The 12,305-nt window shown below is 38.8% G+C and overlaps 1 protein-coding gene across 2 annotated transcripts; it reads left to right on the top strand.

The window, feature by feature from the left end:
- Positions 1-884: 884 nt before the first annotated feature.
- LOC115214421 (zinc finger protein 62-like) lies at positions 885-11,759 on the top strand. Of its 2 annotated transcripts, XM_036504794.1 has the most exons (3): positions 885-1,318; positions 8,464-10,892; positions 11,639-11,759. In XM_036504794.1, the coding sequence occupies exons 2-3, from the start codon at positions 8,623-8,625 to the stop codon at positions 11,649-11,651; spliced, it is 2,283 nt and encodes a 760-aa protein (XP_036360687.1). In that variant the 5' UTR covers positions 885-1,318; positions 8,464-8,622; the 3' UTR covers positions 11,652-11,759. The 2 variants fall into 2 exon arrangements, with proteins under 2 accessions (XP_036360687.1, XP_029639476.1); XM_029783616.2 differs by lacking the exon at positions 11,639-11,759 and having other exon boundaries at positions 900-1,318; positions 8,464-11,588.
- Positions 11,760-12,305: the final 546 nt, after the last annotated feature.

Genomic DNA, 12,305 nt, shown 5'->3' with positions numbered 1-12,305 from the left:
TGTATGCATGCATGTATGCATGCATGCATGGATAGATGGATGAAGAAGGTAAAGACCAATTGAATTTTAACAAAGGTGTAATTAGTATAATGCTTAAAAGGAAGAGCTATAGCCTTTGACGTTTAGGATGCTAGTTCTTCACCAGGTGAAAGGAAAAGAAAGTAAAAAGGGGGAAAAGAACAAGAGGAAAGGTGGTGGAAAAGAGAAAAAGAACGAAATTAGAGGCCAGGAGAGAAAGCGGTTCTATGAGGAGGAGTTAGGAAGAGGAGAGGAGGCGATGTGGTGAGTGCATGCATAGGGGGGTGTCCGTGCAGGAAGGTGTGTGTGTAATAATGTGGGGTGTAGGTGGTTTCGTGGGGTGTATAGAGGTGTGCACATGTAGGATGGTCGTGATATGGGATAGTGAAGGTACAAGAAGGTACAGGAGTAAGCAAATTGTAGGTGAGAGGAAGGTGTAGGGAAGTGCAAAGGAAGCTAGCAAGGCATTGTAAAAAAAAACACTATACTTAGTGAAATAAGATAAATAAAAAGAATGAAATATATATATATATATACATATGTGTATGTAATTAGGATGTATTATGTAAAACACTAAAAGCTTTCTAGATGCGGTTATGAGAAACTAGTATAGCCACCTGGATTGTTAAAATATAGGCTTTCAAAACCCAGTACGTGGACATCTCAAGTCACTGTCGCCATCAGATATGGAGTATACGAATGTTGATGACCCCTCCAAACGTCACGAAAGCTTATATTTGAAAAAAAAAGAAAAAAAAAAGAAGCAGCCCCCTAACTCTGCCATTTTATCAAAGCGATTCCAATTTGCATACTGTATAGATTTTACCATCTGTTTCTATGATAAATTATTATGAAAGTATGTCAAGTAAATTTTATTAATATTAGTTTTATCAGTAATACAAATGATAATTTATTATTTTTCCCACATACTCTGCATTTTTGCATTCAGTAATCAGCTACGAAACAATGGCTGCCGGTTTGGTGGATTAGTTATGTCTATAATGAAATGTATCACTAATGTCTTTGTGTTGGTTTTAAGTTCTTTGCTGTTTGGAGAAAAGAAATCTAATATTTTTGAGGAATCTCTCCATCCGATTGAGCGAAATAATTTTTCCCAGAGTATCATAATTGCTCGTGCAGACCGCCACTAGTTTGCTCATTTGCTATTTTTGCCATTGTTTTACGTAAATGACTTAGTTTGTTCTCTGCTATCAGTTAATGTTTTGTGTTGTCTGTTAATAATGTTCTCACATTTCTACATCTGACTGCACCAAATGATGAAGAAATATATAAGAAAACAGTAAGTTCTTCTAATATGTCTCTACTGATAAACAATTTTATGTGCGATGGATAAAAAATATGCATAATTGTATGAAATAGCTATTTGTGTTGTTATTTTTTATTAATCAAAGATATTTTCGAAGAAATTCTTCTAATGATATTTACATCCAGTGTTCATTAATAACCTGCTTTCTGCATTTTATTTTATCTTGCACCTTTTTTATATTTCTGTTCTGAAAAAGAAAAAAAAAAGAAAAGAAAAAAATCGTAATTATCAAATTGCCAAAAAAAAGTTATTTAAAAAAAACAACTTATTTCTATGATTTCTTTTGTTTTCTGTTTTCTTTTTGTAACATCAATAATATATGTAGCCGATCCATCTTCCCTTATAGCTATTTACCTTCTTAATTATGTAAACAACAGTTTGCTTTCGATCCATATGGTTCAAGGGGGGATTTCCAGTGCGCGGCATATTGGGCAAGTGTTAACCTCGAGTTGCAAATGACAAAAACTATATAAAGGCCACCGTAAATCATTTATATATCGTATACCGTTCACTAGATGTTAAGCATAGACGAGAAAAAGAAAAACGTGGCTCGTCGAATAAAGTTTCCTGCGATATTTGTTCTGCACCGAGTTGCAGACATTGATTCGTACGACGTCAGAAATGTAGTGAACGAATGATTGGCCCATTAGAGACTTGTAACCAACGACGCCACTGTCACATGTCTATCAATTGAGCGAATGTTACGTGAGAATATGTATTTTAAATATTTTATTAACGTTAATCATTATTATTATTACTACTACGTAAACTAAAGCGGCGAGGTGGTACAATCGTTAGCACGTCCGGCAAAATGCTTGGCAGCATTTCGTCCGTCTTTACGTTCTGAGTTCTAATCTCGCAGAGTCGATTTTGCTTTTCATCAACCCACTACTCCACTACTTGACAGTAGTGGGTTAATGTAATTGACTCACTCCCTCCTGCGAAATTGCACGCCTTGTAAACGCGGGGCGACGAACTAGTAAAATCGTTATCAGCATTTCGTCCGTCTTTACGTTATCCTTTACATTATCCCCTCAAAATTTCAAGTCCTGTGCCTATTGTAGAAAGGATTATTATTAGATAAAATTTACTTTCATCCCTCTGAAGTAGATCTCTCTTGGGTATGTAAAGTAACCGGTCAAGTGCTGGGGTCAGTTAAATTGATTAATATCTCCCCCTCCCCCCGAATTGCCGGCCTTATAATTATTTGTAATGTACTCTTGTAGTCAAAACTAACACTGCCAACGGTTTTCTTAATTAGAGAGAATGGTGCACCTGTTCAAAGTGACGAGTGAAACCATTAGCTGAAGACGTTGCATATTACAATTTGATCTCACCCTAAACGCAGAGACAATTATTTGTAGATGTAACAGTATATTCCGCTGACTGAAAACGAGAGATCAGAATGAAATTAAGCACGTTTGACCCCCCCCCCCCAAAAAAAAACAACCACAAAAACAAAACAAAACAAAAAAAAAGCCTTTTCATTTCTTTTCTTTTTTTGTTCTCATTCTATCTTTCTCTCTCACTCTTTCTTTTTTCGTTCTTTTTTCTTTTATCATTTTCTCTTTTTCTCTATCCTTTCTTTCTTTCACTCTCACTTTTAGGCTTTCTTTTCTCTTTTTCTCTATCCTTTCTTTCTTTTTTCTTTCACTCTCTCTCTTTAAGCCTTTCTTTTCTCTTTTTCTCTATCCTTTCTTTCTCTCTTTCATCCTTTCCTTTTCTCTATCCTTTCTTTCATCCTTTTCTCTTTTTCTCTATCCTTCCTTCCTTGGGAGGAGGATACTTTTATGATTTTATTACATGGAGCCACAGTACAAGTCTGGTTTGTGCTGATAGCCTGCGAATGACACTTGCGTGTAGAAGATCAAAGCATGAAGGGTGATATCGTCTGTGTAGGAAGGACTGTTTGATCAGAAGCAACCAGTTGTATGTCATTATTGTTTGGACAACAAATTTGAGCTCTCTATTAGTTTTGATGGAATGTAGCTTTAGAAAGAGCTCCAACAACATACTACAGTATAACTGTTCGACAGGAAACTTCTGATGTAAAGAGTTGAGAGATAATTAGAGATCTTAAGCAGACAACTTCTGAGGCTCTGACGCCAAACAGATTTGAAGGATTTGGTAATGTGAAGAGCAACAGCATGTCTTACATAGGAGAGGAAATGTCTGTTACATGTGGCTCCATGAGAACTGTTTTAGCAGCTATTGAGAAGACATATAAAAGATTTAAGAAGTTAGGTAATTATTTACACCTGTTACTGTCTCTAGGGAGAAAGATTAAAGAATCTGGTAAGCACTGGAGGTGGGAACTGTTTTAATTTAGTGGAAGACATTCTCTCTTTCTTTCTCTCTTTCTCTTCCTTCTTCCTTTCGTTCCCCCCCTCTCTCTCTGTCTTCCTTCTTATCCTCTCTTCCTCCCTTCTTTCTTTCCTACCCCTCATCTTTCCTTCCTTCCTTCCTTCCCTTCTTTCCCCTCTTCCTATCTTCCTTCTTTCTTTCCAACCCCTCGCTCTTTTCTTCCTTCTCTCTATCTTCCTTCCCTTTCTCTTCCTTCCTTCCTCTCTCTTCCTCTTTTTCTTCCTTCTCCCTGCTCTCTTTCTTTGTGATCTGACAAAACTGTTCAATCCTTGGCCATCCATTAGACCAATCAACAAAATCTTACCTGCCATGACTCTCCCATCGTGTTTTCATGAATAGTGTATCGACTACTACTTAATTCAATGTATCATCCCTTTTTTAAAGAAAGTTGGGTGAGTTTTGAGGGAAATTTTGGTACAATTTCTAGCAATTTGAGCAACAGCATAACAATTTCTTTGTTAACATGATCTGATAGTTTTTTTAGGTTGACGAATAAGAATTTGAGAAGGTTTACTCTTTACTCTTTTACTTGTTTAAGTCATTTGACTGTGGCCATGCTGGAGCACCGCCTTTAGTCGAGCAAATTGACCCCGGGACTTATTCTTTGTAAGCCTAGTACTTATTCTATCGGTCACTTTTGCCGAACTGCTAAATTACGGGGACGTAAAAACACCAGCATCAGTTGTCAAGCGATGTTGGCAGGACAAACACAGACACAAGCACCAACCAATCGTGGCCGATGCCAGACCCCCCCCCCCTGGCACCTGTGCAGGTGGCACGTAAAAAGCACCCACTACACTCGCGGAATGGTTAGCGTTAGGAAGGGCATCCAGCTGTAGAAACACTGCCAGATCAGACTGGAGCCTGGTGCAGCGCTGGCTTCCCAGACTCCGGTCGAACCGTCCAACCTGTGCTAGCGCGGAAAACGGACGTTAAACGATGATGATGATGATATATACAACGGGATTCTTTCAGTTTCCATCTACCAAATCCACTCACAAGGCTTTGGTTGGCCCAAGGCTATAGTGGAAGACATTTGCCCAAGGTTCCACGCAGTGGGACTGAACCCGGAACCATGTGATTGGTAAGCAAGCTACTTACCACACAGCCACTCCTGCGTTTTTTACTATGGTTTTGTCTGCAGCATTACTACTTATGGAGATGTTTTGATTAAGGAACGGCAGGTAGGAAGGTAGTAGTAATAATCCTTTTAAAGAATGCTGAAAGCCAGTAGCTCAGTGGGAGATCTGCCCCTGGGCATTTCTTTTATAGGGGCGGCACTTTTATAAGCCTTTATAGAGGTTGGAGATAAGGAGGAGTGGAAAACACAAGGGCTGTCTTGGGTGGCCCACATTATATCTATGTCACTGCTGAAAGCTTGGCACCAATTTGGTAGGTGCAGGAATTGTTGCTGTGTAGCTAATCTTATTTAATAAGACCTTTGACATAAGTAGTTAACTTGACAACTTGTGATCCACAGATCTGTATCTCTAAATATGCCATATTCCCGTCTTGTTGAAAACCATTCTGACATTCACAGGTTGGTTGTGTGTTGTAGTTAGGACATGTACTTTCTCTTCTGCCTTGTTGTTTTCTATGGACAATGGAGGTAGGAAGTTGAACTTGTTTTTAATGCACCTCTTGCATGTCTTCACTTTATTATTTGTGGTATGCAAAGCAGCAAGCTGGGAGAAATGTTAGCACATTGGGCAAAATGCTTAGCGGAATTTCATCTGTCTTTACGTTCTGAGTTCAAATTCTGCTGAGGTTGACTTTGCCTTTCATCCTTTCAGGGTCAATAAATCGAGTACCAGTTGCGTACTGGAGTTGATTTAATCGGCTGGCTCCCTCTCCAAAAATTTCAGGCCTTGTGCGTAGAATAGAAAAGATTATTGGAGCTATGCATCCCAGCACAGTTTTTGGAATATTGGCATCATTGAGGTTGTTGCTATTTTTAATGTGTGTGGTTTTATGTTTGTCTGGACTGAGTTGGAAGATCGGTGTTGTTAGGATACTATTTATATCTGTATTCTGGAGTATTGTCAGTGTTGTTTGGAGCTGAGTCACAGGATATGCTTAACACTTTTGACACGGATGGTGCAACATGTAATACTGTCACAGTTACTGTGGGGTTTTATGCCTTACCAAAATATTTCATTACCATCCTGTCAGTTCTTTGTAATCAGTGTCTAAGTAAGGAACAGGAATTTCCAGATCAATAGATTGTCAGTGAGATGGAGTTAGACTACTGTATAGTTTTATTAGATGTTTAACAATTAAGTTTTTCCTTCAGATATTTAGGTCCTTGACTACTCTGTGGTCTGTGTTCATTGATCATACTGGGGTAGAGAATACACCCTCTGGTCATTCAACATTTTGTTAACAGTGAGTACATTATAGATCATCATCATCATCGTTTAACATCCGCTTTCCATGCTAGCATGGGTTGGATGATTTGACTGAAGACTGGCAAACCAGATGGCTAGCTGGGTGCCCATCCTAACGCCAACCACTCCGAGAGTGTAGTGGGTGCTTTTACATGCCACTGGCACGAGGACCAGTCAGGCGGTACTGGCAACAGGCACGCTCAAATGGTGTTTTTTATATGCCACCTGCACAGGAGCCAGTCCAGTGGTACTGGATATTGACCATAATGTGGCTGATCAGCATATTGTAAGCATACAGACCACATTGTGCTTACAGACTGTGATCATTGAATGTCCTGTGGATACTGAATATTGGTCATTGAACACTACTGTATAAACTGAACATGGTCATTGAGGATATTGTAAAAAAAAATGACATGAGAGGAGAGAGAACTGTAATTGAATTCCTCACAGCAGGATTACTGATTGTTCTGTAATTCTTCCTTATATTATCTCATCTGTCTATTCTAAAAGTTGAAGATCATCTCAGAAGACATTTTATTAATGTTTCTAACCACATTGTTGAAGAAAATGTATTTTTATTTCTTGAAACTGAGTGGAATATGTACATCATCACCATCATCATCATCATCTTCATTTAATGTCCATGTTCCATGCTGGCATGGGTTAGATGGGTTGACAGGATCCAATGTGTCCAAGGACTGCATTGTGCTCCATGGTTTGGCATGGTTTCTAAGACTGAATACCCTTCCTGATGTCAACCCCTTCACAGTGTGTGCTGAGTGGTTTTTTTTTATGTCATCTGCACTATTGAGGTCACCATGCAGCTTGCAGAATTACAAACCCAGGTGGTGGTGGTGGTGGATCAGCTTCATGCTAAAGAATGAGAGGATTAAGTTATGAGGAGGGTAGGGTGGCAGTGTTGGTTCTTGTAGAGGATCTGCATTGTTAAGGGGATGGGAAGAGAAATGGAAAATGAACAGTAGGTGCTGCAAGAGAAAGCTAATGGTGATAAGGGGCCTAGGTGGCCACACAAGGCACAAAGTGAGTGGAAGAATTGGTTTGGAAGATTGTATTGGAAGAAGAATGAGGGAATGGGGAGGCAGACTGTGAGAATTGGTAGGTTAGACGGGGTGGATGAGTAAGGAGCTATGAATTGGTGGCGAAATTGGAGGGATGCAGAAAAGAAGTGGGGTGGGAGCAGCAGATGATACAGTTGTCGGCAGGAAGGGCAAGAGAGAGGAATGACATGGTTAGGAACTGGTGGGGGTGGGGGAGGCAAGGGAATGGTTCTGGTGGGCAGAGGTGGGGGGTATCTTACCTCCTGTTATTCATCAGTAAATGAAATGTTAGACAGCAGTTGCAGCACATGTCATTGTGTTTGTCACATGTTCAGAACAGTGGTATAGTGAGGGTTGAGTGATGCTTTCATTGGGGTGGTACTTTTGGGTCCACTGTACAAGCCTGTATGAGCTTGAGGGCCCAGGTGCAACCACAAGTGCTTTCCTGGATGGCACACACTCTAGCTATGCCTCTGGTTCAGTAAGTTGTAGTTGAACACCACTATGATCAGTTGTGACTTGCCTTATCATTGTTTTCAGTGAGCATTCTATCTGAATCGTGTCTTCATGATGTATTGTATACATGACATACCAGCCTACACTTGAGCAAGTTTATCAGCTCTTTTGTCTGTTTAACTATGTTTAGAGCCAACATTCAAGAAGGATGCAAATTGTTAACAGGTTTGATGTAATGAAAAGGTGGCAGTCAAAACAGCATATTCACCAAGTTGTTGGTCCCATTGTCCTGAAAATAATATCTACATCTGAGAGATAATTGCTCCTTCTCTTGTTTGTTACTAGTTAAATTAGCTATGTTTGAAAATGTTTTGCCACACATCATCTTTGTGCCTTGTGTGACCACCTAAGCACCTTATCACCATCAGCTTTCTCTTGCAGCACCTACGTTCCATTTTCTATTTTTCTTCCCCTCCCCTGCTTGAGGTGAATAGTAATGCAGATCCTCTACAAGAACCTACATTGCCACCCCACCCTTCTCATAAATCATAGGCGCAAGTATAACTGTGTACTTAAGAAATTTCTCTCTGTTACATCCACTTATAAGGTTTTAGTTGGCCCTGGGCTATAGAAGAAGATACTTACCCTAGGTACCATGTAGGGGGACTGAACCCAAAACCATGTGGTTGGAAAGCAAGCTTCTTAATTTCCCAGCCATGTTTGTACCTGTCTTCCTCTATAAATATTTTCTTGCTGGTTCAATCTTCAATTTCTCTTGTCCAGTCTATTTTTTTCAATAACCTGTTTCTTTGTCCCTTAAAGTTTATATTATTTTGTTTTATTGCTTCAGAATTTCTCACCAAAGATACATGAAGGAATCAATGAAGAATACGAAGAACTGAGCAATGACATTGTCAAGATCTACAACTTCAGTTATATAATAACCTTGAAGTAATTTATGAAATTATAAAGGAATTATATTTGTATTTAACGAACAACTAACAACAGTATGGAGGAGACATTGCGTGAAAATCTTGTTCCTTCTACTGAAATAAAAACAGAGAGTAAAGATTTATCCCATGAAATGCAATTAAATATCACAAAGAAATTCTACACCTGTGATGTATGTTTACTTATATTCTCTGATATAGAAAGTTTGACTAATCACAAATATATCCACACAGATAAAAAAACATATCACTGTGATATCTGTGGTAAAGTGTTTACAGTCCGTTCAAAATTGACTCGTCATAAACTCACTCACACAGGGGATAAACCATATCAGTGTAGTATCTGTACTAAGACCTTCTCACAGAAAAATAACTTATCTCGTCACGAATATACACACTTAAAAGAAAAACCATGCCAATGTGATATATGTGGTAAAATATTCTCTAAGAATTCAAAATTAGCTCGTCATAAATGTACACATACAAACGAGAAAGTATACCGCTGTGATATCTGTGACAAAACATTTTCAAACATAGCTAATTTAACTAGTCACAAACATACTCACATTGCAGAAAAACCATTTCAATGTGATACCTGTGGTAAAATATTCTCAACAATTGGAACTTTATCTTCTCATAAACGTATTCATTCAGATGAGAAACCTTATCATTGTGATGTTTGCGGCAAGGCCTTCAAAGTACTTAGAAAATTAACTGCTCATAAACGTATTCATACTGATGACAAGCCATACCTTTGTGATATCTGTGGTAAGACGTTTACTACAAATAGAACATTGACTGTCCATAAACGCCTTCATGTTGATGAAAAACTCCATGATTGTGATGTCTGTGGGAAAACGTTTTCTAAAAGCAAAATATTAACCATCCATAAACGTATTCACATGGATGAGAAACCGTACCACTGTGATGTCTGTGGTAAAGCATTTTCTCAAAATGGATATTTAACTTACCATAAGCTGATTCACACGGGAGAAAAACCATACCACTGTGCTATCTGTAGCAAAACATTTTCTCGGAATGATTACTTGAAACGTCATGTACGTACTCATACAGGAGAAAAACCATATGAATGTGATATCTGTGGTAAAAGATTCTCTGGAAGTGCAAATCTATCTTGTCATAAACGTATACACACAGGTAGTAAACCATACCATTGCGATGTATGCGGTAAAACATTCTCAACAACTGGAAATTTATCTTGTCATAAGCGTATTCATTCAAACGAAAAACCGTATCAGTGTGATATCTGTAATAAAACATTCTCTCAGAGTGGGCATTTAAGTAATCACCGAAATATTCACACGGGGGAGAAACCATACCAGTGTGATATCTGTGGTAAAAGGTTTGCGGTAAGTGGAGATTTGTCTCGTCACAGACGTATTCACACTGTTGAGAAACCTTACCAGTGTGATGTCTGTTTTAAGAAATTCAGTGTTAGTGAAAATTTAACTTCGCATAAACTTATCCACACAGAGAAAGCGCACCAGTGTGACATCTGTAATAAATTATTTGCCAGAAAGAGATATTTAGTTCGGCACAAACACATTCATACTGGTGTGAAGCCATACCGCTGTGATGTCTGTTCTAAGACATTCTCTCGGAAGGAATATTTGACACATCACAAACGTATTCATAATGGAGAGGAAGCATATCATTGTGATAAATGTGGGAAAACATTCTCAGAGAATTCTGAATTAAATTATCACAAATGTATTCGCAAGAATGACAAATCACACCGTTGCAGTACTTGTGGTAAAACTTTCACGCAGAATTTGGTCTTAACTATTCATAAGCGTACTCACACAGGCGAGAAACCATACCACTGTGATATCTGTGGTAAAAAATTCTTGATAAGTGGAAGTTTGTCATCTCATAAACGTGTTCATTCAGAGTGGAACCCAAACGAGTATGATACCTGTGGTAAAACATTTTCTGAAAACAAGCTTCTAACCAATCACCAAAGTATTCATGCAGGTGAAAAACAATATCACTATGATAGCTATGGCAAAGAATTGTATCAGAGTGGAGATTTAGCTTACAATAAACATATTGATACTGGTGAGAAACTCTACCAGTCTAATATCTTTGGTAAAGAACTCACTGTAAATGAAAATTTAACTTCTCATAAGAATATTTATGCTGGTGAGAAACTGCATCAGTGTGATATCTGTGGTAAAGTATTTGCACTGAAGAGATATTTAATAGTTCACAAATGTATTTTCACAGGTGAGAAACCATACCACTGTGACATGTGTGGTAGGAATTTCTCTCGAAATGAATATTTAACACTTCACAAGCGTCTTCACACTGGAGATAAGCCATATCAGTGTGATATCTGTGCTAAAACATTCTCTGCGAATATAATTTTAACTTCTCATAGACGTTTTCACACAGGAGAGAAACCACGCCGTTGCGATATCTGTACTAAAAGATTCTGGTTTAAAGCTACTTTAAATAAGCACCAGCGTACTCACTTACCAAAAATATCCTTCTAGTCATCTTCCATGAAAATCATGTTGTTTACACACAGCTGTGCTCCACTGGTAAAGAACTCTGCCAAGTAAACTTAGAACACATCCTCTACCAACACCACCGGAAGGTTTTTTGAGCTTTAGCACTGCCATTGAGATTTTAAAAAATCAAACAATGCCTTTGTATTCTTTGTGCTCCTTTGCTTCACAAAACTACTGTAGAGTCTTTTGATTCTTTGCCCAGAGTGTCACAACTTCTTGGAATCTTCCACTCTACCATTCCTCCAGCAAGGACATCCTCTGTTGGCAGCACATCTGTTGTGAAAACTTCCTCATTTGCCATGCACTTAGCTTCCAACTGACTGAAACTCACTGCAAACCTTTCTTCTGAATGCTTCTGTTCTCATCAACACACTGTCATAACGAAACTAGAAAATACCTATCCCGTGGAGTTTAAGTGTTATCACATCTATTGGAGTAGAAGGCAAGGATCCCTTTTTCAGCTCATAGTTGGACATAACAGATTGTTAAAACACCCACAAAGCTGCAGCTTAGATTGCAACAAGGACCTTCTTTATAGAATACAAAGGTTGTAAGAATCCAACTAAGTATCAGGGAACAACGATGTCTCAATACAACACAACATTCTTATGTTGGACACTAAATATGATTATAACTAGAGTAAAAACCCCTTTGGTCATAAATGACCATGGGACTGCACCTAGAATGTTCCCCTCCGAAGCACAAGTCCGGGAAAGGTTGTTTATGGAAAATCAGCAGTCACCCATGCTTACCAGCCTCGTCTCTCCATGCCACTGATGTTATCGTAGGGAAAAGCAAAAGTCTATACAGCTAGGCACCAGTGACATCACAACTCATTTCTACGGTCGAGTGAACTGGAGCAATGTGAAATAAAGCGTCTTGCTCAAGAATACAACATACAGCCTGGTTCAAGTATTGAACTCACTACCTCATGATTATGAGCCTGACACTCTACCTACTGGGTCATGCTCCTTCACATGACTGTGACTAGTGCTTGAGTATTCATCAAGTTGTGGCTGACAGTATGACTTGGGCTGTCATGATAGACTTCCTGCGGCAGAAAGTAAGTGTTGTTGGGTCAGTGTTACTCTTGCTGTTGAAGGCGTTCACTGGAAGGGACACCAGTCTGTTACAAGGGGATCTTCCAGCTATTGTTGGTACTCATTTACAGGTGAGCAGACTGGAGCAATGGAAAAGGAAGTTCTTTA

Source organism: Octopus sinensis, linkage group LG7 (genome assembly GCF_006345805.1).
Source record: "Octopus sinensis linkage group LG7, ASM634580v1, whole genome shotgun sequence".
Taxonomy (NCBI): domain Eukaryota; kingdom Metazoa; phylum Mollusca; class Cephalopoda; order Octopoda; family Octopodidae; genus Octopus; species Octopus sinensis.
Note: the sequence above shows the minus strand (reverse complement) of the source record. Positions and strands in the feature narration are given on the sequence as shown.